The sequence below is a fragment of the Ursus maritimus genome, unplaced genomic scaffold, assembly GCF_017311325.1.
Source record: "Ursus maritimus isolate PB19 unplaced genomic scaffold, ASM1731132v1 scaffold_22, whole genome shotgun sequence".
Lineage (NCBI taxonomy): Eukaryota > Metazoa > Chordata > Mammalia > Carnivora > Ursidae > Ursus > Ursus maritimus.
In genome coordinates this window covers 32,142,647-32,169,086 of record NW_024424675.1, presented here as the reverse complement: position 1 = coordinate 32,169,086, position 26,440 = coordinate 32,142,647, and the positions used below count along the sequence as shown (strand labels likewise).

At 52.2% G+C, this 26,440-nt stretch overlaps 1 protein-coding gene across 5 annotated transcripts in view; it reads right to left on the bottom strand.

The window, feature by feature from the left end:
• Window positions 1-6: 6 nt before the first annotated feature.
• TOX2 (TOX high mobility group box family member 2) overlaps window positions 7-26,440 on the bottom strand; it is a 128,701-nt gene continuing 102,267 nt past the window's right edge. For 4 of the 5 annotated variants that reach the window (XM_040638338.1, XM_040638340.1, XM_040638335.1 and 1 more), the window contains exons 4-9: window positions 7,858-8,097; window positions 5,326-5,553; window positions 4,813-4,893; window positions 3,766-4,161; window positions 2,941-3,071; window positions 7-674 (exon numbers count right to left, since the gene is read on the bottom strand). In XM_040638338.1, coding sequence (XP_040494272.1) covers window positions 638-674; window positions 2,941-3,071; window positions 3,766-4,161; window positions 4,813-4,893; window positions 5,326-5,553; window positions 7,858-8,097 — 1,113 coding nt within the window. In that variant the 3' untranslated portion in view covers window positions 7-637. The remainder of the gene's footprint in view (window positions 675-2,940; window positions 3,072-3,765; window positions 4,162-4,812; window positions 4,894-5,325; window positions 5,554-7,857; window positions 8,098-26,440) is intronic. The other variant, XM_040638336.1, reaches the window with a different exon arrangement.

Genomic DNA, 26,440 nt, shown 5'->3' with positions numbered 1-26,440 from the left:
GGGGGAGACGGATAGGCAGCTGCTTTTGTGCACGTCTCCCTCCAGAGAAAATTTAAAAAGAAATAGGTGCTAAGGGGTCATATAAAATGCTTTTCACCTTAAAGGAAACTACTCCCCTCCCCCACAGAATCATCCCGTCGATGTCTGCAGCACGTTCTAACACACGTAGTCAACTACTTACACGGAGCCAACGGTTGAGAGGTTTGGTGATCTTTGTTCACACTGTAAAACCGCATTTGCACGTCCTCGGCCGGGCGGCCCGGGCCCATGCGTCTGGGGGTGGGATTCGGTTGGAAGGCGGCCCTTCCGGGGGCAGCCCCCGGGAGCTTGGGCTGGGGCCGGACGTCCAGACACAGAGTACGGTGTGCAGGGCGAGGAGCGGGGTCCACAGTAGCCCTGGAGTAGGCAGGTGGGGGGCAGAAGGTTCCCGCAGGTGCTGTGGGCGGGCGGCGGGCGGCGCCTCTGCAGGGTCTGGTGGGAGGTCGAGGAAGAGACTTGGCCCTGGGGCGTCGTCGCTGTGTCACTGCTCTCTTCCCGGTCATCCTGCTTCCTGCCCAGGCTTCCCTTCTGCTGTGGGCCCTTCAGGCTCTGAGCAGTGCCCCTCCAGCAAGCCTCAGGGAGGAGAGGGGAGGCGGGATTAGGTGAGGTAGAGCGATTTATCCCTGGGGAGCAGGCTGGAGAGAGAGGAGGGGCTGTCAGAGCCGTGGGACCCCAGCCGGACCTAGGGGGCGCCAGGCCATCTGCTCGCTAGCCGTCACCCCCACCCTGGACGGGCGCTGCCCCTCTGAGAACGAGTGGAGCACGCGCAGGTCCCTCCCCGACAGATGGGCCACCAGCTGAACCAGACTCCCCTCCTGGAACCCCGGCTGGGGACCACTGGGTCCTCCGGGCTGGGAGAAGGTGGCCGTAGCACCTCTGTCCTTCAGAGAAGCCGGTCCCAACACCACCATGGCTCTCGGGTCCTTCTTAGTCATTAGAATCAGAGGAGGGCAGGTGCCTCTTGTGTTTTAAAATAGGAGGCTCGCTCATCAAGAGCCGGGGGGACCTTGAGGGCATCATGCCAAGTGAAATAAGTCCAAGGAAGAGGAGTCTGAGTATTGGATGATCTCACTTCCATGCGGAATCTAAACAAATCCCAGACCAAGCTCACAGGTGGAACAGAATGGGGGCCGCTGGGGGTGGGGGTAGGTAAAACGGGTGTAGGGTCAAAGAGCATAAACTTCCAGTTGTAGGATGAATAAAACTTGGGGATGCCATGTACAGCGTGGGGAGCACAGTTAATAATACTGTATTTTGTAAGTTTCTGTATTTGAAAGTGCTAAGAGAGTAGATCTTAAAAGTTCTCACAGGACAAGAAAACCATTTGTAAGTGAGTGGCCACGGATGGTGGCTAGACTCATGGTGGTGGTCAGTCCCCAGCACACACCAGCCTCCTGCGGAGCGGTATGTCGTATGCTTGCAACTAATATGCCACTTCTCCCTCCGTTTAAAAAAATTAAGTAAAGTAGGGCACTGCTGTGGTCTGCCCTCCATGTTGGCGGGAAGCTTGGACACGTTCCATAATGTCCATTAAAGAGTCCCCCACCCCCACACTCTGACTTCGGGAAGGGAGCCTGCAGCAGGAGTGGGGAGGTGGGAGGGTCTGCACCTGCCGGGGGTGGGGAAGGAGATTCCGGCTGAGCTGAGCTGCCCGCCCAGGTAGACTCTGTCACCGGGCCCCGGGCCATCAGCCGTGGAGCACATGCCATGTCTACTGGCTCACTGGAGGGCTTGGCTCGGTGAGGAGCAGAAAGGCCAACAGCCGGGGCTAGGAGCAGCTGGAGCATGGTGCAGAGACGGCCGCCTGTCCCCCACACATCACTCTCCAGGGTGTGGAGCCGCTGCTGGGACCACAGACCGCAGGGGTGGCCATGGGATTGGTTCTTGCCAGGGGGATGGGAGTCAGGGTTGGCGGGTAAAGAATTGGGTGCCCTCTCCACCCCATTTTCCTCTTCTGCTGGCTGACATGAGAGGTCACTGTCTCTTGGAGCAGGAAGACCTTCGAGAGGAAGGGCAGCAGGCATGGCGCTGAAGGGCTAAGAGGCTAAGAGTGCAGGATGGGGGAGGGGGGTCCGGAGATTGAGGTCCACGTAAGGGCCAGGGAGAGGCCAAGTGGCCTGGGGGGTGGCGTGCTAGAGGGGGTGCTGGGCTGTAGCAGTGGGGGTCCCAGTAAGGTGTGTGACTCCTGGTGTTGGCTCGTTCGCCCTTCTCCTAGGGTGCAGTGGACGCCGGGGGTGACTCCCGCAGATCCCCTTTCCTGTCCTGCCAGCTGCCTCTGTTCCAGAGAGCTGCCCTCGGTGGGACGAGAGCTGCCTCGTCTAGCGGCTACAGTCCCCGGGGCAGCTCACAGCCCGTGGCTGACTGACACGGGGACAAAAAGCCCTAACCTCAAGGTGGGACCCAGTCCGTGGTGCCCTTTGTGCACCGGAGCTCCTGGTGCAATCAGACCAAAGCGAGTCTCTGGCTGAGAGCGCACTCTCGCTGCCTCCTCCCCTGGCCCTGGCCCGCCACCCTGCCTCCCTTTCTCCCCGCAAGCCCTCCCTCAACATCATCAAGGGCGCCCAAACCCTGCTGCCCAGGCTCTGGTTCTAGGGAGCCTGACCGAAGGCGGATGACCCATCCATGAGTGTCACAAGGCAGCGCTTGTGAGAAAGCCAGGATGGCAGGAGAGACAGCCAGACTGAAGCGGGGCCCTTCCCCAAGCGGAGCCTTGGCCTCAGACCTGCTGAGTCCTCCTGGGGTCTCGCCTTGTTCTGCGTCTTCTCATGAAGATGGCAGGCAGCCAGCAGCCATGAGGCACGGTCACCGGGCCACCGTGACCCGTGGGGCCTCGCCTCTCCCCATCCCTGGGCGGCCCGTGCCCCCTCTTCAGCAGCAGTGGACGCCGCGGGGAGGACCCACCTGCACGTGCTGACGCCACACTCCGCACTGGGGTAACTGCTGTCCCAGTCTCCGCCGCTGCTCGGGGGGTTGGACGGGCCAGGTGAACGCGGTCCCGAACCGCCGGGGAACTCGGAGATGTGAGGGAAGTCCTGCCAAGGGGTAAGGAGGCGGGTGAGCAAGGGAGAGATGGGGGGTGCACGGCGCAGACAGCAAGTGGGGGCGGGAACTCTACGCGCCCGCGGGACTTCACGGACACACTTCCTCTGGCTTCTACAAAGCCTCCCCTCTGCCTCTCTCTCCTCCTGGAACGCTTCTTCCTTCTCCCTAGCAGAGCACCTTTTGGAAAACTGAACCCTTCTAGCTGCATCTGGGGGGTGAAGGGCTCTGCTTTCAAGGGCCTTTCCTTTTCCAGCCTCAGTTTCCCAGTCTGTAAAATGGAGTGCTGAGCCACGCGAGTCTTGTAACAGCGTCTGTGGAACAGTCAGTGGGGTCAGGCCTCCAAGGCTCTGGGGAGAGCCAGGGCTTGGGGCTGATCTGGCAGAAGCTGCATGGCCTCAGCCCCGTGGGCCAGAGAGCAGAACTGGATAGGGGATAAGAGGAGGAGGGCCTGGGAGAGCCTAAGACTCTGAAGACTCTGTCTGGGAACTTGTCAACTGTTCACTGCAGCCAGTACATCTCAGGCTAGACCCATTTCCCGGATGTGGTGACCGAGGCTCAGAGAGGTAGGGTGCCGAGGCCGAGGTGACGCTGCTGGTGAGGGCCGGGGCCGGTATCTGAAATCCCGGGCTCCCTGCCTTCCCCAAGAGAGTCCTGAAGAGCATGTCCCCACTGCGCCCTGCTTACCTGTGGCCCTGGAGGTGAGGGGCTCATAGCCAGCTGCACCTGCAGTGCCATGGGAGTGGGCAGGACTGGAGCCTGGGGGGCTGGAGACATGCTAACAGGCGGACTGAGGAGGGCGCCCTGGGCGTGGGGTGGCAGTGGCAGCTGCTGGTGCAGTGGGGGGCTGAGCGGGAAGGAGGGTGGCGGCGGCGGGGACGCGCTGAGGCCTGGCAGCAGGGACTTGGAGCCCAGCGTCCGGGCCAGGCTGGCGGGAGAGGCCCCGCTGCGGAAGGCCTGCAGGTCCGACGGCGTCAGGAAGGAGGCCAGGCCCGGCACGGCATACATGGGCTGCTTGGGTGGCAGCATTTTGGCTGGCGGGTTGGCCTGAGTGCCCTTGGTCTCACTCTGCTCCGGGGAGCCCTGCAAGGAGACAGACACCAGGCACTCTGGAGAAGACGGATAAGCCGGAACGTGGGCCGTGATTCCAGCTGGGTCTGCAACCCGCTGACAGGGTCCCTGGCTGGCTCGCTGGCCCCTTGGCAGGGAGCTACGGGCTAAGCAGAGGTAATCCCAGGTCCTCAGTGCACTTGGCTCTGACCATCCAACCACCTCCTGCATTAATTCCTGGGGTTCCCCCGCCCGTGAGGAAGCCCGGGCTCCTCAGTCTGGCCCATGAGGTCGGCCTCATCCAGCTGGGCCATCCTCTATGCGCCTCTCCGGCCTCTACGCCTTTGTACGTGCTGCTCCCTCAACTTGGACCGCCCTCCCTGCTTGGTCCTTTGTGGCCTGACCCACATGCCGTGTGCTCTGTGACAGCTTCCAGACAATGCCCCTAGGCTCATCATTTCAAGCAAGCTGCTTAACCCCACTGAATGCTGGGTTCTTGTTGGAAGAATTAAATGAAACGAAATGCACGTAAAGTGCCCGGCATGAGCGTGGCACACAGCAGGTGTATGGGACAAGTGACCCCACTGCGCTTATCCGTCCTTTCCAGGAACTACGGTGTTGACCATTCCTGTGGGCCTCGGTGCCCCGCTTATCAGGGGCTGGGCCGATGGCCCAGGGTGTTACCTTGGAGACAAGGCTAGCCCTGTAGGCCGCCAGAGCCTTCAGATATTCCTTCTTTGCCGCTTCGGTCTTTCTCTTGTAGGCCTGAAAAATCCAAGACATGGGCAACATTGGGGAGAGGTCAGGTGATCAGCCGGAGGTCCCGCAATCGGTAGCTGGCATTTGCCTCTGAGCTGGTTTTCTGCTCCCTGTTCCCCCTGGACGCCCTTGAGAGGGGCCGGGTGCACACGCTCAGTGGGAGAGGAAGCTCTGGCCTGGACTCCAGGCTGGCACGGTTGGAGGGACAAGACAGACTTACAGAAGAGGAAGCAGGAATCAGAACAGTTATGCCCCTAGTGAACGCAGCTGGCAAACAGCAGACTGGGAAGGGCTCTAGCCTCCCAGCTTACAGATGGGCAAACTGAGTCTAGGAGAGACCTCTGCAGGAGGCTTTTCCTGATTTCAGACATTCCAAGTCTGTCACTGGCTCCAGGACCTCAAAGCCCCAGGGCAGGGCCCTGAAAGGGACAGACTCACCTGCTTCTGCTCCTCCCCCAAGCTGTCCCACATGGAGGCCACGATTTTGGACACGTCCCCGAAGGTGGCACTGGGGTTCTGTCCCTTGATGGCAGCCTGAGTGTCTCTGAAGAAGAGCGCATAGGCGGACACAGGCTTCTGTGGCTCGTTGGGGTCCTTCTTCTTCTTCTTCTTTGGGTTCTTGGTCTTTTTTCCTGGGTCAGTTGAAGGTCTCTTCTCTCCCGACATCTGCACAGGTGAGAGGAGTCAGAAAAGCAGAGACGCCAAGGGCCTCCCACCACAGGGTCCGCACCCCAGCCTGAGGTGGAAGGGACCTTCCTCAGCAGCCCCAGCACCTGCCAGTCCGTCTCTGCGCACGTGAAGCCAATGGTGGGCTGGCTACCAGCTGGGCTCCAGCTTGGCAGCGTGGGCCACACTGTCACGCTCACGGCTCCCTGGGTGAGGAATGCAAAGGACACGCGCGCGCGCACACACACCCACACCCGTCCAGGGTAGGAGCTAGGAACCCTGGGGTGTTGGTTTAACTCATGAATGAAAATCAGCCTGGTGGCAAAGCTGATTCAAAGAAATACGAGAGAAACTGCCCTACAGAGTGATGAAACGATCACGTTTAGGGCTTTTAATCTTTCCTCCCGGGCAGAAGTCGTTTGCATCTCTACAGGGAAAAATTAATTTGCCTTATAATCAATCACACAAAAATTGTTTACCTCTCTGCCACTTCTTTCCCAAGGTAACATCTACCTTTGCAGAGCATAAAATCCCCTAACGGATCATGAGTAATGCCTCACAACAACGGTATGTTCTCCTAGAGAATCTGGGGTTCCCGCATAGCCTGTAGACAGTGTGTGGTACGCCACGGAAAGTGTGCACAGCCCTGTGCTGGGCCCTATTTCCAAGTTTTGACTACATCAATTTTTCTTAACCGTTCTCCCTTCTTGTGATCACAAATAATCCCCAAAGTTGATCCTTAACCACAAAAGATCGGTGTCTTCCACCAATTTTCAGGTGTGTGACTTGGGGCAGGGGGCTTAGTGCCCGGGGCCCCGTGAAATGGCTGGACGGGAAAGAGGTTATGTGACCCGGTGGGTGCGGCCTCGCTCTGGACGCCGGCCTCGGAAGCAGGACCGCAATCCTGTGAGCGTGCAGCTCGGGGTTTACGGGATGGGAACCGTGTAGGGATGCTTGCCAGACTCCGTGGGTCACCGGTAGGACCCTCAGGCCACACAGGGACCAGGAACTTTGGTCAAAGGCCCTGGACCCTGCAGTGAAGACTGTCAGTCTCTGCGCCAAGTGGATGAAGGTGACACCAGGAAAGGACAGGGAAGCAGCGGGCCGCTGGGCCAGGTTCGGGCCTCCATGTAGCCATGCTGCATCTGTCCTCTCTGCAGCCAGACTGACATAAGCTCTCTGGGGCCTTGGTTTTCCCATCTGTCAATCGGAGAGGACAGGTCTCGACCACACAGGGCCGTCATGAGGATCCCACGGGTTAGTGCTCGTTATGTGCTTAGAACAGTATTCAGCCCCAACAGCGTCCGTTAAATAAAAAATAAAATAAAAACGGCTCCTGCCTGGCCTACTGTGGAGACCAAGTTATCCTAGGGATGAAGCTGGGCGGGATCCAGGGGCACCCACCCAGCCCAGGCAGTCAGGGTCCCTGCCAGGTGGCGCGGGCGCCATGGTCACTGCCCCAGGTGTCTGCAGGGCCACCGTGTGGAAAGGGGTGAGAGCCCTTAGAAAGAAGAAAGGGAGGAGGGCGTTGGGGGATCAAATTTAGATTCTGCCACAGGCTCACTGGGACAGTGCCAGTGAGCGCTGCCATCCCTGGCCTCCCCGGCCTCTGTTTTCCGCCCCGGTAGGACAGGATGCCTTCCAAGAGCCAGTGAGATTTGTCGGTGCAAGGAAGGACAAGCCTGGACAGCTGGTGACCCCTCACCCCTGACGTGTTCTTCAGAGGCAGGATCACCCATGACTCCAGGGATGCTGGCGGGGGGGGGGCAAGTCCCCGGGGTGGGGGGTTCAGTTTCCGTGCTGCCCAGATATCCTTTGCTGGGCCCCACGGCTTTGTCAGAATACCTTCTCCTGAAAGGCCCAAGTGGCCATAAGACGTGACCCTGAGGATCTCGCCGATGCCATCGATGTCACTGAAATGACCCCGTGGCCACTGAGGACTAAGACTTCACCACGTTTTCACGGGATTCTCTCATCTGCCCCCTGGCCATTGGTGAGCGTTGTCTCTGCTTCATACACAAGGCCACGGGAGTGGAGGGGCACAGCGTGGCAAGGACGCGCCGCAAATCTAGCAGCTGCGGCCAGAAATCCCCAATTCTGAGCCAGACCATCCCCACTGACCGGGGGCTCCAGCCGGCGGGCCCTGTTCTACCTGCTGATTTCCTTCCTCTGCGTCTGCCAGCAAAGGATACGGTGCTACTCCTCCGGTCTGGTCTCAAGGCGGGTGATGCCCATTTCCACGCAGGGTCCACCCACCTGCTGACGGGAGGGCATCTTACGGCCCTGTGTGGCCACCCTACCTACCTTGAAATGCGCTTCTGATTCCTCCTCCTGGGTTGAACTGGAGGGGGAGGGCGTGGCTGACTTGCTCCCCGGGGGTGACGGGGAGCTGTGGGCGATGCTGCTCCGGATGCCCATCTGAGAGATGAGCTGGGACTGGCTGAGGGCACTCATGTGGCTGGCCAGCATCGCCGGGCGGCCCAGCAGGGGCCCCGGCCGGCCCGAGTCGTAGGCGGCGACCTCCGAGTGGACCATCTCCTGGATCTAAGAGAGGAGAACAGGGCACGGCGAGTCAGAGAGGACCTGCCCGCCACCATCGCGTCTGCATGGCGGGGCTCAGACGAGGTGCAGGCGGATGAGAAGGGTGGCCAGCTCCACTGTGAGCTGCGCTTCCCCAGGCCCGGGTGAGTGTGGCCCTTCTACTCCGACCCCTGCGAGATTCCGGGCACCTGGGCGCGGCCTCCTTGACTGCTTGCCTTCTGTTGAGATTCACCCTGGACAGACGGTCAGCGGTGCAGCCCTTGCTAGAGAGCTCAGGCCAGCAGCGAATTGATCATTCAATGACATCGAATCTTCCCTCCTGGGACACGGTGTGTCTCTTCATTTATTCACTGTGGGGTCCGGCAGCAAAGAACGCAGAGGCTTGAAGCCGACTGCGTTTTGAAGCCTGTTTCGGCCACTTATAAGCTGGGTGACTCTGGCTAAGTTACCTAACCTCTCTGTGCCCCAGTGTCTTCCTCCGAAAAATGCGGATAATAATTAAACCTACCTTCAAGGGTTGGTTAGGACGAAACGTGCCTGGCACCTAGTAAGCCATATATTGTGTGACGGTTTGTTAAATACGTACAATAAGTAAATCCCTTAATAAAGCTATGTACTTCTCTTCCTCTAAGTCAGTAATTTTCTTATTAAATCTTCCCTATGATATTTCTAACTGGTTATTTTGGGAATATAAGAAAGCTACTGATTTTTCCTACAGGCAGTGCCCGCACTAAACACGTATGTGGGACAGTGTGTCCTTTTCACCTAAGTATCTTAAATACACACACACACACTGTGGAGCGAGGCATACCAATCTGCACACTCTTATGATTATTTTTATTGCTTTTGCATCTGTGTTCATTTTCCCTTTGTTAATGCTAACACCGAGAAGCTGTGTTTTCCTCATGAGGCAAGCTCATGGATTTTCCCATTTCATTATGTGGGAGGTTTGAGCCTCCTCAAAAGAAGCAAATTTCAAATTCGTTTATCACTTCTCTGTCTTCTAATTCCTTAATATCTATTCATCTGTATCTTTATTAATTACATCTTCTGATTCTAGAAGATGCGTGACTGTTGTTTCCACCACCACCCCCATTTTGGTCACATTTCCAATTCATCATTTCCATTCTCAATGTTTAGAAATACGTGTAATGCCATGAAGTTGCCTCTGGGCATGCCTTTGACATTTCTCACAGACTTCACCATGTAAGATTTTCGTTCATGTTCTTTTCTGTGCGTCTATTTCAGTTTTTATTTTCTTTCATCCAAGAGTTGTTTAAAAAACGTTTTGGAAAAAGAAAGTTTTGAAATTTCTAGGAGGTTCGTGGTTTTGTTTGTTTCTTTTCCCTTTGCTACTAATTTCTAGTAACAAGTGATCAAAGGACAGTCTGTACTACTTGCACTTGTGAGACTTTGGTACGGTTTCTTTGGGATCGAGGTAGGTTTATCCTTCGGCTTTGTGCCACAGCCCTCAGGAACAGCGCGAGCTTTCGAGCTTGTGTGCAGACTAACCTGTTCCATTAGTGGCCACGTGGGATGAGTTTGATTCCTTCCTCACTTTTTTTTTTTTTAAGATTTTATTTATTTATTTGACAGAGACAGAGACAGTCAGCGAGAGAGGGAACACAAGCAGGGGGAGTGGGAGAGGAAGAAGCAGGCTCATAGCGGAGGAGCCTGATGTGGGGCTCGATCCCAGAACGCCGGGATCACGCCCTGAGCCGAAGGCAGACGCTTAACCGCTGTGCCACCCAGGCGCCCCCCTTCCTCACCTTTTTTAGCACGTCTAAGTTGCCTGCAACTTTTCTGCCTCCATCACAATCTTCCTGCAACACTCAAAGTGCTTTGTTTGGGGAATTTGATGTTGGTTTTTATTGCAAAAAGAAAACTGCCAGTTACGTCTTCATTATGGGTTGAATGTTAATATTATTATAAAGAGTCTCCCTTTTTGCCTTTAATTCAGTGGAGTCTCATCTGAACATCGCCACCCTTGCGTGGATATGTATTTGTTTGAATTTGTCTGGTGTGTCCTCAGTTCTGAGGAACTTTCTCTTTTAGGTTTCTTTTCGCTTCCATTTTTTTGGGGGGGTTATCTTTTGCAAATGCTGGCATTTGTGCTATGTGCTTTTTGAAAGACTGATTTTCATAATATTTTCCACGGCTATTTTGGTTCCCATACTTTCTTGAGTTACATATATAAATTAGTTACATAAATATATACTTCTTAAACTGTCTACTTCATCTAGATTTTAGCACTAATAGTATATCCCTAGGACAATATTACCATATTTTTAACTTGCTTCTGTGCTTTTTGTAGTTAAATTTCCAAGTGCAATATCGTGAATGCATGTTGCTTTTTAAAACTTTACTTCTCAAAGGTTTATATGTTTTAACTATCTACCCAAAGAACCAGTTCTTATATTTAAAAAAATCAATTTGATAAGTTTTGTGATAATTAAATTTCGCTTTTCTATGAATGTTGACCTCAGTAATCACCGGTGGCTTTTTATGTAGCTTTCAAATTAAATAATTTATTTATACTTTCACATTTTCTTTTCTAATAATATTAGTATCTAGGGCAGAGGTTCAAACAGGGACCATTTGCTGAGAAACCTGGCAATGTCTAGAGACGTTTCCGGCTTTCACAACTGGTGTGTGTGTGGAGGTGGTGTTACAAGCATCTAGTGGACAGAGGTCAGGGGTGCTGCTGAATGTCCTACAATGTGTAGAATGCCTGCTACACACACCCCATTTACACAACAAGGTATTATGCATCCCAAAATGTCAATTGTGCTGAAGTTGAGAACCCCTGCTCCAAACTATGATTTTCCCCCCAATGAGGACCATTTTAACTGCATCATATAAATATTTTAAAAAATATTCTACCATTGAAGATTTTATTTTTTTACCTGAAATTATTTGGAGGAGAGCCTTTATTTAATGTATCCTTTGGTTATTATGGTCAGAAACCATGATTCCTAGAATTTTATCTTTTTGGTATTGGGGTTTTCATTATGGCTCAGGGTACGATCATCTTTTGTAAAATGTTCCTGTGCATCTGAAAGTGTATTGATGCTGTAATATACACGTTTCTCTATGGGTCTATTCAGTAAACTGTTTTGACTACTTCAGCTGTGAGATCTCAAGAAAAATGAGTTAAAGCAGCTCCCACTGCTCCCGTGTTCCCCTCAGTTTCTTTATAGAATTTAAACAGGTTTCTTCCTATATATTGATGTGACGTTTCATTCCTAGAAATGTTCCAGAATGCTATATTTTCATGATGGCTTCTCCTTCTTATTAAAAAAAAAAAAAAAAAACTTCTTCACCTCAATTAATGCTTTCATCTTAGATCTGACTTCACCTGTGATCCGTTTCTCTCTCTGTTTTTCCGTTTTCCTATTGTTCTTCGCCACTTTAAGTGTTCATCTCGTAAGTAGCGTATGGGTAGATTTTGGTTCTGAGCTCTTACTTTTCATGAAATATGTATTTTATTATTATAGTAATCATAAAGAAACCCAAGAAACAGACTTCAAGTGCACTGCTTCAAAGAGTAAAAGATTTTACAAACAATTCGATTAAAAAATGGACAAAGAACTTGAATAATATTTTGAAGCCATACAAGTGGCCAACAGGTTCAGGAAAAGGTGCTCAACAGCACTCAGCATCAGGGAAATGCAAATCAAAACCACAACGCGATACCATCTCTCATCTGTTTGAATGGCTATTATCAAAAAGATAAGAGATGCTGGGCGTGGAGACTACTTAAAAAAAAAAAAAAGTTAAGAGATCCAAGCGTTGGCAAGGCTGTGAAAAAGGGGGACCTTGTGTGCTGTTGGTGAGAACGTAAACTGGAGCAGCCACTATGGAAAACAGTCTGGAGGTTCCTGAAGAAATTAAAAACAGAGCTACCGTGGGATCCAGCCATACCACTCCTGGGTATTGATCCAAAAGGAATGAAAGCTCTTCCTTGAAGAGCTATGTGTGTCCCCACATTCACTGCATTATTTACCATAGCCAAGACATGGAAACAACCTCGTGTCTTTGAACTGATGAATGGATAGAGAAAATGGGGTACATGTATACACTGTTATTCGACCATAAAAAAGAAGGAAATTCTGCCTTTTGCACAGTATGGATGGGCCTGGAAGGCATTATCAAATGACATAAGTCAGAGAAAGACAAAGACTGTAGGCTCTCACTCATGTGGGGCCCTAAAAAAGCCAAACTCAAAGAGAGAGACAATGGTGGTTTCCAAGGCCAGGGGCTGGGGAAAATGCTGACGGCAGTCAAAGGGTACAAACTTCTAACTGCAGGATGAGTAAGTCCTGGGGATCTAACGTACAGCGTGGGGATTCTAATGAACAATACCTATTATACCCGTGGAAGCTATTTAGAATGTAGATCTTAAAAATTATCACCGAACACACACACACAGACACAAAGGTAATATGTGAGGGGATGGAGGTGGTAACTAACCTTACTGTAATAATAATTGCACAAAAGATACTCTTGCATCAAATCATCATGTTGTAGACTTTAAAATTACACACGTTAACTATTAGTAATATTTCAATAAAGCTGGAAAAAACCTAACGCTCAAGAAAATAAAGAGTAGAAGGTTTTAAAATCTCTTCTCTAAACATCCCTCTTCCATTTCAACATGTACACACTCTTCCTTCCCTGAATCTTAAACAAGAGTCTGACATTATTTCCTCAAGGGCAAAATGGCCTTGGGGTTCTATGTTTAGGACTTGTGTTTTGCTTTTTTTTCCCTTCCTAGCAGCGTGCTTAGAATTCTTCAACCAGATATTCCTGACTCTGTAATTTAATGTATTGCCAACATGGGGTAATGGCAGACTTTTGAATTTTTGCAGATCTGCAAAGTGTGAAATGTTCTCAAAGTTGTTCTAATTTGCACTGTCCTGATTACTAGAGGCTGAACACCTTTGCGTAAGCTTACTGGCCATTTGGGTTTCTATTTATGCAGCTGTTGAAACGTAAGCTAGTAAGGTAAATGCTTCCAGAAGCAATCCTTCCGGAATAATACCCAGGTACACCGGAGATGTGCGGTCCTGTAACCCAGCAATTCTTCTCCAAGATATTTATTATAAAGAACTTCACCAGATGCACAAGAAGACCTATATACTGCAGGATAAATTTTAAAGACATTAGAATGAGCGTATGACTGTCCTTTCGATGGAATGCTGAGCATCAGCCCGTGGACTTCTGGGGTTATCTGTTTCTATAGGAATGTGTGCCCATGGGGCGCCTGGGTGGCTCAGTCGTTAAGCGTCTGCCTTTGGCTCAGGGCGTGATCCTGGGGTCCTGGGATGGAGCCCTGCACCAGGCTCCTCTGCTGGGAGCCTGCTTCTTCCTCTCCCACTCCCCCTGCTTGTGTTCCCTCTCTCGCTGGCTGTCTCTCTCTCTGTCAAATAAATAAAATCTTAAAAAAAAAAAAAAAAGGAACGTGTGCTCTTGTCTTTGACTAGGCTATTGTAAAACTTCGTAAGCTGTAGAAAACTGAAATTAGTGCATCTTGTTTTTTATCATTAAATTTTTTTCATTGTAGGGGCACTGGAGTGGCTCAGTCGGTTAAGTGTCTGACTCTTGATTTCGGCTCAGGTCTCAATCTCAGGGTCATGAGTTCAGGCCCCGTGTCGGACTCTACACTGGGTGTGGAGCCTACTTTAAAAAAATGTTTTTTCATTGTGGTAACAACATAAAATTTACCATCTTAACCACTTCTTTAAAGATTTATTTATTTGAGAGAGAGCGCACGTGTGCGTGCACAAATGGGGGGAGGGGCAGAGTGAGAGAATTCTCAGACTCCCCCAATCAATGATCGACGATCGGGGGAGCAGGAAGGGAAGGCGATCCCACAACCCATGAGATCAGGACCTGAGCCAAAACCAAGAGTCGAATGCTTAACCGACTGAGCCACCCAGGCGCCCCCAACCTTCACCATTTGGAAGTGTACCGCTGACACTCACATTGCTGTGCAACCATCACCACCATCCATCTCCAGAGCTCTTTCTGTCTTGCAAAACTGAAGCTCGACCCATTAAACAGTAACTTCCTATTCTTCCCTCTCTGCGGCCCCAGGCAACCACCATATCACTACTGTGAAATCGGACCACTGGTCTATGAATCGGACTCCCCTAGGTGCTTCCGGTAGGTGGAATCCTACAGCATCTGTTCTTTCGTGACTGGCTGATTTCACTAAGCATAATGTCCTCCACGTTCACCCATGTTGTAGCTACACCAGACTGTCTTTCCTTCAAAGGCTGAACAAAATTCCATTGTCTGTGTACACGGCGTTCTGTTGGTCCATTCCTCTATTGATGGGCACTTGGGTTACTTCCACCATTTGGCTGTTGTGAATAAAGCTGCTACCTCTTCAAGTCCCTGCTTTCAGTTCTTTGGGGTATACACTCGGAAACAGAATTGCTGGGTCATACAGTAATTCTATTTGTAATTTTTGAGGCACTGCCATATTGTTTTCTATAGTGGCTGCGTTTTACGTTCCCACCCATAGTGCACAAGGGTTCCAATTTCTCCACATCCTGGCCAACACTTATTAATTTTTTTTATAGTAGCCATCCTACTAAGATGGAATGCAATGGATTCTTGTCCATAAAAATGCAAGTAAAATGTTGTCTGGTAGAGGTACAACTGATCCCACCTTGTGGAAAAGAAGATTCCAAACATTATATTTCTGGCTCTATAGATATCAACCAGTTTTGTATTTATTAGAAAATTTATGGCAACATTCTTGGTTGCTGATATCTATGTGTATTCATCAGATTCTCCTTTGAGCCAATTGTAATATATTATTGGAATGAGTTAAATAAATGGACACATCTTCATTTTATAGTTGCACCAGAGTCATGATGTTACCTTTCAAAAAATATACATTTGATAACAAAGATGATCATTACAGTATTTTCCAAATTCCAGAAAAACTGGAAATCATGTCAGTGTTTACCAGTTAGCGAAACGGTGAAATCTGTGATCTGTTCACACAATGGAATTCTGCGCAGAGTTAAAGGGGAACGACCTCCAGCCACACCTGCCAACGTGGAGAGACTCGGAAATGGTAATGAGCAAAAAGAGCTTCAGAAGGATACATGCAGTATATCACCTTTATGTACGTGTTTAAAACATAAACTATTACTATAAAGTGTTTAAGGATGTACAAAAATGTAGTAAAAGCATTTAAAAAAAACCCTCAGGAATAGAAAGACAGATACAAAGCCACTGAATTTGTATCTGTAATATTTTAATTTTTTAAAAACAGATCCAAAGCAAATAATAATTAATAACAAGAAGCCAGGCTCTTCAAAGCATCAGGTCGAGGCAGACTGTGCCGGGCTTGGGGACGTCCGGGAAGGCGGCTGGCATGCGCACCACCCAGCTGGCTATATAATGCATCCTGAAATAAGGGGTGATCGCCCCCCCCCAAGCGCCAGCTTGGGCCCCGAGGCCTCTGCTCCCTTGCCCAGCTGCCTCTCACTGGACGCCCCCAAGCACGTTGACGGGGTGAAAACCGAACTCCATTCTCCTTCGTCTGTTTCTCCAGAACACTAAATGGGCCTGTCAGCCTCGCAGTGGCCCGAGTCCCACCCCGGGGCACCAACCTTGATTTCTCCGTGTTCCCTGCACCTTCTCCCCCACCCAGACACACCTCTGCTGCCTGTGCCTCTACAGCGAACCCTAAGTCCCTCACACCCCTCTCCCTCCCGAACACTGTCAGCTCTCTGTTCCTGCTTCGTCGTCTGTTCTCACCGGCTTCCGCCGGCCTGTTTCCCATGCCCTCGCAGGAAGGATCTCTAAAACACACGGAGGAGATCAGGCTACTCCCCTCCTGAAAATTCTTGGCATCCGGATCCTCTTAGAACACCACCCACTCCCCCTTCCACCGTCTTCGAGGCCGCGCATTACGGAGCCCTGTCGGACGCTCCAGCCCGTCGTGCTGACTGTCCCTGCCACCTGCTGCTTCTCTTGCTTGCCCCTGCCTCCTTCTCTCAGATCTTCAAGGGCAGGAGGCCTTGCCCAGGCTCAGCTTTCTGTGCCCAAGCGTTCCTCCCCTCGGTCTCTGCGTGTGGTTTCTCGTCTTTCAGATCTTAACTTGAATGTCACCTGCTCAGAGAAGCCTTCCCTGACCACTTTGTCTAAAATCCTCACCCACAACCGTTATTTTGCATCATCGTACTGCCTGTTTCCTTCATAATGGTTATTTCACACTCTATTTTGTTGCTTATTTGTCTATTGTCTCCTGAGAGCATCCTCCACCGAGGGCAGAACGGAAGTCGAGGGCCCAGAAGTGTGCCCCTTGACCCTGAGCGACAGGAGCATGTGGAAAAGCCTGGGCTCCCTCTCTCCTTAGTGGGGCAACTCTGAGTTGTGTTCCATGCTCTCCTCAGAGGGTCCGCAGTGGGGCTGTGTTCCAGTGGCCACAGGGTCACGACTCACCAGCCCGCCCTTTCCTGGCTTTCTTCCCTTTCAGTATCAGTTCCCTTCCACCTTTGACCCTCCTGGGGTCACCCCCACTCAAAATACTTGCACCCAAACTTGGTGTCAGAGTCTGATTTTAGGGGGATCCCAAATTAAGACACCAGCCCCCTCTCAGGTGCTATGCTGGCCACCGGAGCGACCCCTCTCAAGGAAAACTGGGTCTCCTCCCTGCTCAGAATCTTTCAGAAGCTCCTCCAGGGCCTGCTAGCATTATCCTAGCCAAAGGACAAAGAACTGCACCACCTCTGTCTTCCTGACTTTTCCAGATCCTTCCCAGACATCCCCAGGGACATGCGGGCTTCCCTCTAAATGGAGATGTTTCCCCTGTGGCTCACTGGTTAGACTTGGCTGACCGGAAAGGTCACCTCCTCAGAGAAGCCTTCCCTGACCTCCCTCTCCACCTGCCCCCTCCTCTGGCCACACCTCTTTCCCCAGCTTTCCCAGGGCTCAGCATGGTGGGCATCAAGCATCTGCTTCCGGGCAGAGACGCGGAATGTGCCTCCCCAGCCCCGGGCAGGCGGCCCAGCTCACAGCTGGCACTTAGGCGATGTCTGGCGACCAAAGGCACCAAGCCTCCTGCTTCTCTCATGGAAACATATGGACACATCAGGAGCCACATCTGCAGCCTCTCAGGGAAGGATGAACAGAGGAAACAGTAAGGAGGCATCGCTGTGAACGTAATTAGATTCGCCTGGCTTAATAGATTCTCGGAGGGGCAGGAACACAGAGGTGTTTTTCACAAATTCCCCATTTGCAGCCTCTGTGGAGAGAAGAGCCCCAGGTGCCAGGGGGGCCCCCCACCCTCAGCGGGGGTGGGGGGGTGGGGGCGGAGAATAAGAAATCACACCTCCTCCTTCCCGCCTTCCGCTGATTCACAGAACTAACACTCCGCCTGTTTCCTCCCAGGCAGGGACGTGGTGTCATTAAACACAGCCTCACACTCTGCCTGGGGAATTGGGACTTTTTTTCTGGAGGCGACAGTGGCTCAGCTCAATTCTGTGCTCTCACTGAAGCCTCTGCCTCAGCTCCACAGGGGCCAGAAACTTCTCCTTAGTTTCTAGTCGGACCCCAAATGAAAATTAACAAGCCACTGACCAGCATTTTACAATCTGTCCCATGGCCCCAGAGTGGCTCTTTCCAATAGATACTAATCTCCCTGTTCTACAGAGGACAGTACCAATTGTGATAATAACAATACTTACTATTTTACTGAGTGGAGTACTCACTATGTGCCAGGCACTATGCCAGGGGCAGCGTGAACAACACAAACACTCTTATCACCCCCGTTTTAAAATAAAGACACTGAAATTCAGAGAGGTTAAGTGACTCTCCCAAGGTCACACAGCTAGGAAGTGGGAAAGTCAGAATTTGGGCTGTCTTCTGAGACAGAGATCTTTTCACAGCAGCCACACAGATCTTAAGGGCTCTAGTATGGGTTCAGGGTAATGAACCTACTCTCACAGGGCAGGTATGAGGATCCAATGAAAAGATAACTTCGTACAGAGCCTGGCACATGGTAGGTGTTCCTTTCCTTCATTTCTTTATGAACTTGTTGAACCAGATCTCAACTGGGCTAAGAAGTGGTCAGAAAAATGGAAGTTTCTAGAATATGAGAGAAACCAGGAAGGTGGCTCCAATGAAAGTAAAAATAGCACAAGGCCTGGCACATGGGTAGTGCTTCACAAATATTTGTTAGTATTTGTTAGTTCAGAAGTTGGCAAACTTCTTCTATAAAGGGCCAGATATGAAATATGCTAGGCTTTGCAGGCCAGATGGCCTCAGCTGCAACTATTCAGTGGCCTCAGCCACTGTAGCACAAAAGCAGCCTTGGACAATATGTAGATGAATGGGCATCGCTGTGTTCCAATAAAACTTTATTTACATAAGCAAGTGGAGGGCCAGAATTGGCCTATGGCCATAGATTGCCAATCTCTGTTTTAGTTGAATGTTAAGTAAACAGAAATAGTGGTAGAAGCACTATCCTTCAGGTGGCAGTTAACATCTGCCAGGCACAGACCTTGTCAGTGTATTTAATTCTCACGCAGTCATAGGAGGAGGGTGTGTTTATCATTAACATCTTACCCTTCGGAAAGCTCAGGCTCAGAAAGGGAAGTAACATGCCCCAGGTCATTTAGTGTAAGTGATAGAGCTGGGATTCAAATCCAGGCCGCCTGGTTGCCACACTCGTGTCCTCAGGGACTACACCTCCAGCCGACTCTCTGGTCCAGCCCCCAACCCAGGAAACAAGCACCTGGCGCGGTCCCTCAGCTAAACCTGCCCTGGCTACCATCTGGGCCCTCGCTCTGACTGCACTGCAGCCTCTCGTTAGAATCAGGAAGGCCTGGGCCGGCCACAGAGACCTGGTAGTCAGCCCCTATCCTGACGCTGACCTTCCATCGCTGTCTTGAGCCTCCTTCTTAGGTCCTCAGCTAGGCCTCTGCCTTGAGCTGCCCTCGTCAGAACCACCTCTGTGGTCATTGGACTTCTCTAGTCCACTAGGGTCCCAAGCCTGCTTCTGTCACTCATTCATTCAATAAACATGCCCTGAGGGCTGCTGTGTCCGGGCCCCTGGGGTAGGTGCAGGAGACAAAGAGCGGACTAAAAGAGCACCCCATCCGGAGCGCACAGTCTGAGGGGGGAGGCCGAGATGCATCCACACAGGGTCTGGCACAGCCGTGGACTGTTGGGAGGAGTGGGAGCCAAGGATAAAGCAGCATCGGACGCCAGCACCGGGGGACCAAGGTGCAGGGACAGGGCCTGCAGGTGCGAAGGGGATGGCCACAGGCTTTGAGCCGAGGAACCTCAGCACCCAGGTCTGTGTACTGCCAGCCGCCAGGGAGTCCTGTGATCCGTGGCAGAACCTGCCTGGAGAAAGTCATCTGGGGACGCTAACAAGAGTCTCAGGACTCTGAGACGCACAGAAAGCCCGAGCTGTTGCTTCCTATCGCTGTTCTAACAAATTACCTCAAACTTGGTGGCTTAAAAGAACGCAAACTCGGGACGCCTGGCTGGCTCAGTCGTTGGACTGTGTGACTCATGATCTCAGAGTTGCGGGTTCGAGCCCTACAGCGGGTGTAGAGACTACTTAAAAATAAAGTCTTAAAAAAAAAAAAAAAAAAACACAAACTCATCCCCTTATAGTTCCAGAGGCCCGAAGTCCAGAATCAGCCCCATCAGACTAGAGTCAGGGTGTTGGCAGGGGTGGTTTCCTCCGGAGACTCCAGGGGAGAATCTGTCTCTTTGCTTTATTATTATTTTTTTAGGATGGATGCTGTCCTTACTCCTTGGCTTGTGGTCCCGCATCGTGTGGCCTTTCCTCCCTCTGCGTCATTGTCACACCACCTAGTCCAGGGGAGACCCTCCTTCCCCAACCCCCTTATAAGGATTCATGATTACAACACTGGGCCCACCCAAATAATCCAGGATCATCTCCCCATGTCAAGAGTTTTAACTTAATCACATCTGCAAAACCCTTCATGCTAAATAAGGTAACATATTCAAAGGCTCTGGGGACTGGAACGTGGCCCTCTCGGGGGCGGGGCATTATTTCATTGACCACACTCAGGAATCAATGATGTGGGAAGTCACACCGAAAGTTCCTCCCCAGCCAACAAAATCAGGTCTCTGAGGCTTCCTTGGGCTTTTAAGAAGTCAAATACTGGAAAATTATTTCCTTTTAGGAAAAAAACAAAACCAAAAAACAAAACAAAAAACATGCCAGCACAAAAGAAAAGAAACGAAAGCCAATAGGAAGCCTTCCCCAGTGCCTGCCTCTCGCCCGGAAGCCTTGTCAGTAAGTATTTCTAATAAACTTTCATGCTTGGTGGGAGATCCCTTGCACGCTGACAAATTTCTCCAGAAATTTGAGATGTCTTGTTCAGAGTAATAGCTATAGTGCACAGGTGCCCAGCTGCTATTGTAAAATCAGTAAGCATTTAATTGAAACAAACGACTATAATAATAGTACATTATCCCTGCAGGCCGAGCGCCATCACAGTTTTAATTATTGAGTTAAGAGTCAGACTAATTTATCCTTTTAAAGCAACAGCCCCATTCCTGGTTACACTGATCATACCATTATGACTATGAAGGCACCAGCAGGGAAGGGTGTAAATGGAAAGCAATCTGTCCCCTTCAGGGCTGGTTTTGTCTTGGAAGAAAGGTTTGCAAAACAAGGTCTCTGAGACACTGGGTCTGGGGCTCCCCTGCTGGGGGTGTGAGATTTCTGTTTGGGTTGGGGTGGGGGCTGCCCCTTGCGCTTCCCATCTCTGAGATGTGGGCCCTCATGCTCCGCTCAGAGCCTGCACTAGTACCCCACCTCGCTCCCAGAAAAGCCCAAGTCCTTACTAAGCCCCCTGCTCCGAGACCAACCCCACCAGCAGTACCAGATGCCCCTGCCACCTCTCTGGCCTCCCCTCCCCCAGACCCTTTAACTCCACTCCGGCACCTGCTATCCCTTGAAGACACCTAAGCATGCTGGACACTCAGGGTCCTTCTCTAGCTCAGTGCGACTTTGCACCCCAGGGGACATTTGGCACTATTTGGAAACATTTTCAGTTATGATTGGGAGATGCTACTGGCATCTGCTGGGTCCTAGGCCAGGGGTGCTGCTAAACACCCTACTACGTGCAGGACACCCTCCCACCACAATGACCCAGCCCCGAACGTCAGTAGCACCAAGGGTGGGAAACGCTGTAAGTGAGCTGTTGCTTCTGTAGGCGACGTTCTTCCCCAGCAAGGGGGATACTTACCCCGCTCACTCCCTCACCTCCCACCCATCTTGTTCCGATCTCTCCTTTCCTACCTTCCCTGACCATCCTCCCCAAACTGCCCTCCGCCCCCCTGCCACCCCCCACCTTCCCAACCCCCTCCTGCACTGATCACCTGTGAGCACACTACATGACTTCTCCATCACTTTACCATTTCTCGTCTCGCTCCCCCCGCCAGGGCATGAGTTCCACACGGGCTCACGTCGTCCTTGTGCTCACCCACGTACTGGCAGCGCCAGAACAGCTCCTGACACACGGCAGGGGTTCAACGAATGTTTGCTGAATGAACTACCCGCTCAGACTCCTTCCTCCCTCACGTCCTACATCCGTGTGGCCTCCAGGTCGGGCAGGGCCACCTCCTCACGACCTGCCAAGCCCCCCCTTCTGGCCCAGGCTCAGAGCCAGCGACTGCTAATTCCACATGTCCACCTGGCTGGGCGAAGCGGTGCCCAGAGAGCGGGTAAAACATGATTTCTGGGTGTGTCTGGAAGGGCGTTTCCAGAAGAGATGAGCATCTGAGTCGGCCAATGAGTAAAGAGGATTCCCCTCACTAGGGCAAGTGGGTCCAGCCAATCCATTGAGCGCCCTCACAGAGAACAAAAGAGAAGAAAAAGGCAGCGGAAGGGCACTTCTCTCCGTTCTTAAGCTGGGACGTCCATCTTCTCCTGCCCTCAGACATTGGAGCTCCAGGCTCTCAGGCCTTTGGACTTGGACTAAACCATCCCACCAGCTCTCCCGGCTCTTTAGCCTGTAGATGGCACATTATGGGACTTCTCAGCCTCCATGACCACAGGAGCCAATTCCTATACTAAGTTTCCTCTTATATGTATGTCTACATGTGCTGCTGTGCTTCTCTGGAGAACCCGCACGAACACAGAGCCCATTCCTTTTTCCTGAACAATGAAAAGCCTCTTCATGGGCTGCTTAGTGTTTTGGGGTAACTAGCCAGTGTTTTGGGGTAACTCCCGCATGCCACCGGGCACATGCTCAGTCCCTCAAGGGCAGAAGCGGAGGCCTAGTGGTCTATCAGACCCCCGGGGCCCTCACGGGGACTGCCCATGAGCCACAGGCCCTGAGACACAAAGAAGGCAGGCACAGCCCCTGTCACTCAGGAATGGCCACCAAGTCCAGAGGGACAGACAGATGAGTGAGCCCACCATGTCGGACAGTGCGACACATTATTAATGCCCCGCGGACGCACTCAGCCACACAACAAACGCGGTGTGTTCCCTGCGGCCTGCGCTCCTGAGACACAAACTTAGCCCCTCCCTGTGGACGGGGGAAGGCTGCACCCCGGCGAGGTCCTGTTCGGGCCTACGAGACTCTGCCAGCACATGAATATTGGGGCCACCAAGGAACCGTCTCTGGCCACAGAGGACGCTAATCCGGCTGAGCCCAGCAGGCAGTGGAGGGGTCAGTGCTCTCCCTGTGCCCGTTTGCCCCCCACTGCCCTCCTCTCATCCCGCCCGGCCACAAGTTCTGGCATGGAAGAACTTTCTGCCTATTTCTCTTCAGTCTGTGTGCATTTTGTCCTTTCCCTCATAACCCAGCAGCAAAAAGGCATCCTTCCCCACCTTCCATGAAGTTACCCTTCCAGTTCTTACTGAAAGGTTATTTAGTAAGAATTTAACGTATTTTTTTAATTGTGCAGGTATGAGCATTAGGATTATTATGGTTTTCTGTTAATGGCTGTGGTTACAAAGTTGCATAGACCTTGAGAGGTTTGCCTCAGCCCTATTTTTCTCATAAGCTCTGTCATTTTTAGGATTTTGCAGGTTTTGTAAAACCGCGTCTTTCATATCATAGCAGAAACATCTGTATTTACTAACTATCTGCTATGTGCCAGGCATTGCAGAGCACGGATTTCATGATGAGTAATACAGGCGCGGTCCCAGCCCCACGGAGCTGGCGGTCTTGTGGGGGAGACAGGCATCAATCAATTCCACGCCCAAACCAACATGCAGTCACAATGGCGATGAGTGCTAGAAGGAAAGCTATGGACCACTGTGAGCTTGTTAGGGGCAGACTGGGGCTCTGGAATGGCCTCAGTGAGCAGGTTAGTGGGGAGGCGTGAGGCAGGCAGGAAGGATGAGCTTAGAGAGCCAGGAAGGAGCCAGGTAAAGATGTTCAGACTTCATCCTGAGGATCACCAGGAACCCAGAAAGATTTTAGGCAGATCAGTGACTTGAATTTTAGAAAGGCCAGCTTGGCTGCTATGTGGCAGGTGGCAGGTGGCAGCTAACAGGTGAGAAGTGACCTAATCACTGTTGCACGTTCAGATAATGGAAAGTAAGAGATGGCTGTGAGAGATACCAAGGGAAGGGAGAGAGGCAGGATTTGGGACCGGTCATGGCAGGTGGTCCAGGACGACACCAGATCACCATATTCACAGGCTGGTCACAGGGGAGAAGAGATGTGTGCAGCCAGGTGGGGAGGAGTGGTCAGCTGTGGGCAGGCTGAGCTGGGGCAGAGTAGCCAAGCGGGGCTTCCAGGTGGGGATGGTCAACTACATGGTCTGCTCTTTAGAGGTGGGGACTGAGCAAAAGAACCTGTCCTGGGGTCCCCAGAGATACCCAGCCACCATGGTGGAGAATCAGGCCGAGAGGGAGGGAGGTGTCAGAGGGAGCTGTGAGAAGGGGTGGTCTGAGCAGTGGAGGACAGCAGGAGTCATATCGAGGAAGCAGAGAGGAAGGGCATTTCCCGAGGAAGGGAGTGGCCCCTAAATGTCAAGTATGATAGAGGTAGCATGTGCCCCATAGACTTGGCAATGTGGAGGCCACCGGTGCCCCTAAGTGGAACAGTTTTGTAGCTGGGGGGAGGCAGAGGTCAGACTGAATGGGAGGGAGGAAATACAGACAACCAGGGTCAATGAACCCCACCCCCTGGGAGCTCCACTGGAACCATCGGGAGAGAAACCGGACAGTGGGCACGTGTCCAAGGATGACCTTCTATGTAGACGCTAAGGGGAAAGCACGGTCGTGGAGAGTGGCAATTCCTGTCCCAGAAATGCCCCCGAGGGGACGTGAACAGCAGGTCTGAGGGGCCACAACACCACTATGCCTCTTGCCGGCCACGAGCCCTGGAGGCAGATGCTGCCGCGCCCACTTTACAGATGAGCACATGGAGTCCCAGAGCAGTAACCTCAATTGCTCCTTGACCCTGCCTGACCCCACCATCTGAGCTCTTCCCACTATGGAGGGCGGAGGAGCCTCTCGGCCTGGCTGGGCCACAGTCACGGAACACCCAGAGGAATAGTTCTGCTATGCACCCAGGGCAGTTGGCCCAGCATCGCTGTCTTGTTTTGACGATAGCTGAACACTTCTGTATCTTTGTGAAGAATGGGGGCCTACGGAGTGCCTGCAGGACGAAAGCAATGAAAACCACCAGGAAACTGTTGTGATTAGAACCGAACTGGAGGCTTTCAGTCCAGAGTCAGCGTGATGGTCACCCCGAGTATCGGGGCCTGCTAGGACACGGGTGCACAGGGGCCCAGGCAGTGATGACGCTGGGCGAATCCGGAGGGCAGATCACGAGGGGTGAGAGCTTGCTCCTGCAGGCTCTGGGGTGCCCCGATGGCCCAGCGGTTTTCCTGTGCTCAGGGCAAGAGCCCAGAGGTAGGGGTCAGGAGGCACCCAGGGCAGATGTAATGGACAGGAGAGCACTGAGAGGTGGAGCCGTGCCCTTGGACACAGGCAGCTGATAACCAAAACGACCTGTCCAGGCTGTGAATCCTCTGTCTTCCTGAACTTGATCTTCAGTTCCAGTTCTGAAGGGCACTCAAGTCCCTGCCAACAGCACTAGGGCCGAGAAACGTTCTGCAAGGGTGCACCTGCTTATCTGGCATCCAGCCTTTGCTTCTCCATCTGAGTGGCGGGAAGGGTGTGTTTCACTTCCTCATCTTGTCATCTGTCCACCACACTGGAATGTAAGCTCCATGGACCAGGACTGTCATCTGCTCAGGGCTTGAGAGAGGGCCCGGTACACAGAAGGGGCTCCATAAAAGTTTACAGAATGAATGAAAAGGGCAGGAGTGAGTCCGATGAAACAAAGCTGAGAAATGCCACATGTCTTGCTCAAGGTCTTACAGCCTTAAGCATTGGAGACAGGGTTTGGGACCAGAAAAGGGGATTCTTTCCTTCCAGCAATAGCTCCCCAGGAACAGAAGCTCCTTTCCCATTACCAGGCCAACCCCCCACCCCCACACCAAGCTACTGCCAAGACTCTGCTAGACCCCTGACCTCAGCACCTTCCTCTGGGGATAGGGCAGCTGTGATGCCCTGCTGGCCCAGCTCCCTGTGCCTGTAACCCTGTTTGCCTCCCTCCTCACTTTTCAGGATTCAGCTCAAATGTCATGCTTCCAGGAGGCCTTCACTGGCTCTCCTACCTACAGCAGGGCCCCCCAGCAACTGCCTCTCATGACACCTTGTGTTTTTCATTGACCTTGTCATGGTTGTGAGTACACATTCCCTGCCTGTGTGCGTGATTCTGGCTGTGTGCTCCAGCCATGAACTGGCGACTGTGGCTGCTTGGCTCGGGGCTGTTTCCCCAATGTCTAGCCCCAGGCATGGCACACAGCAGGCCCTCAGGAAACGTGGAGGGAATGAGCCGGGGAGTGGCAACCTTCCCCAAGCTCCAGGCCAGCCCAGTCAATACCCAGCCCCTGAGTGGGAACTGCCTCCTACTCTTCCCTCTCCACACTGGAGACATGCCTGCCTGAGCTCCTGCTTCCTTCAAGCCTCCTCTGCTTGAGGCTTACACTCCCCGCTGGCAGTCCTGCCTCTTTGCCTTTGCTTATGCTGTTCCAAACCATTCCTCCAAGTCTAGAGCCTGGCTGGAGTTAGATGGTCCTGGGGTGCTCAGGGTGAGAAGACCTTACCCTGAATGACCTGAATGACGTTGATCAGCCACTTCACCTTCTGGGCTTCCTCGGTGGAGGGGCTCTAAATGGGGCAGAGGGGGAATAGATCTGCATCTCAGAAAGCTACCCCAGCTGCCCCAGTGGAAGTGAACCAGCTCATGAATGAACCTGTGGGGGAGACACAGAGGCAGGGAGACCAGCTCACGGG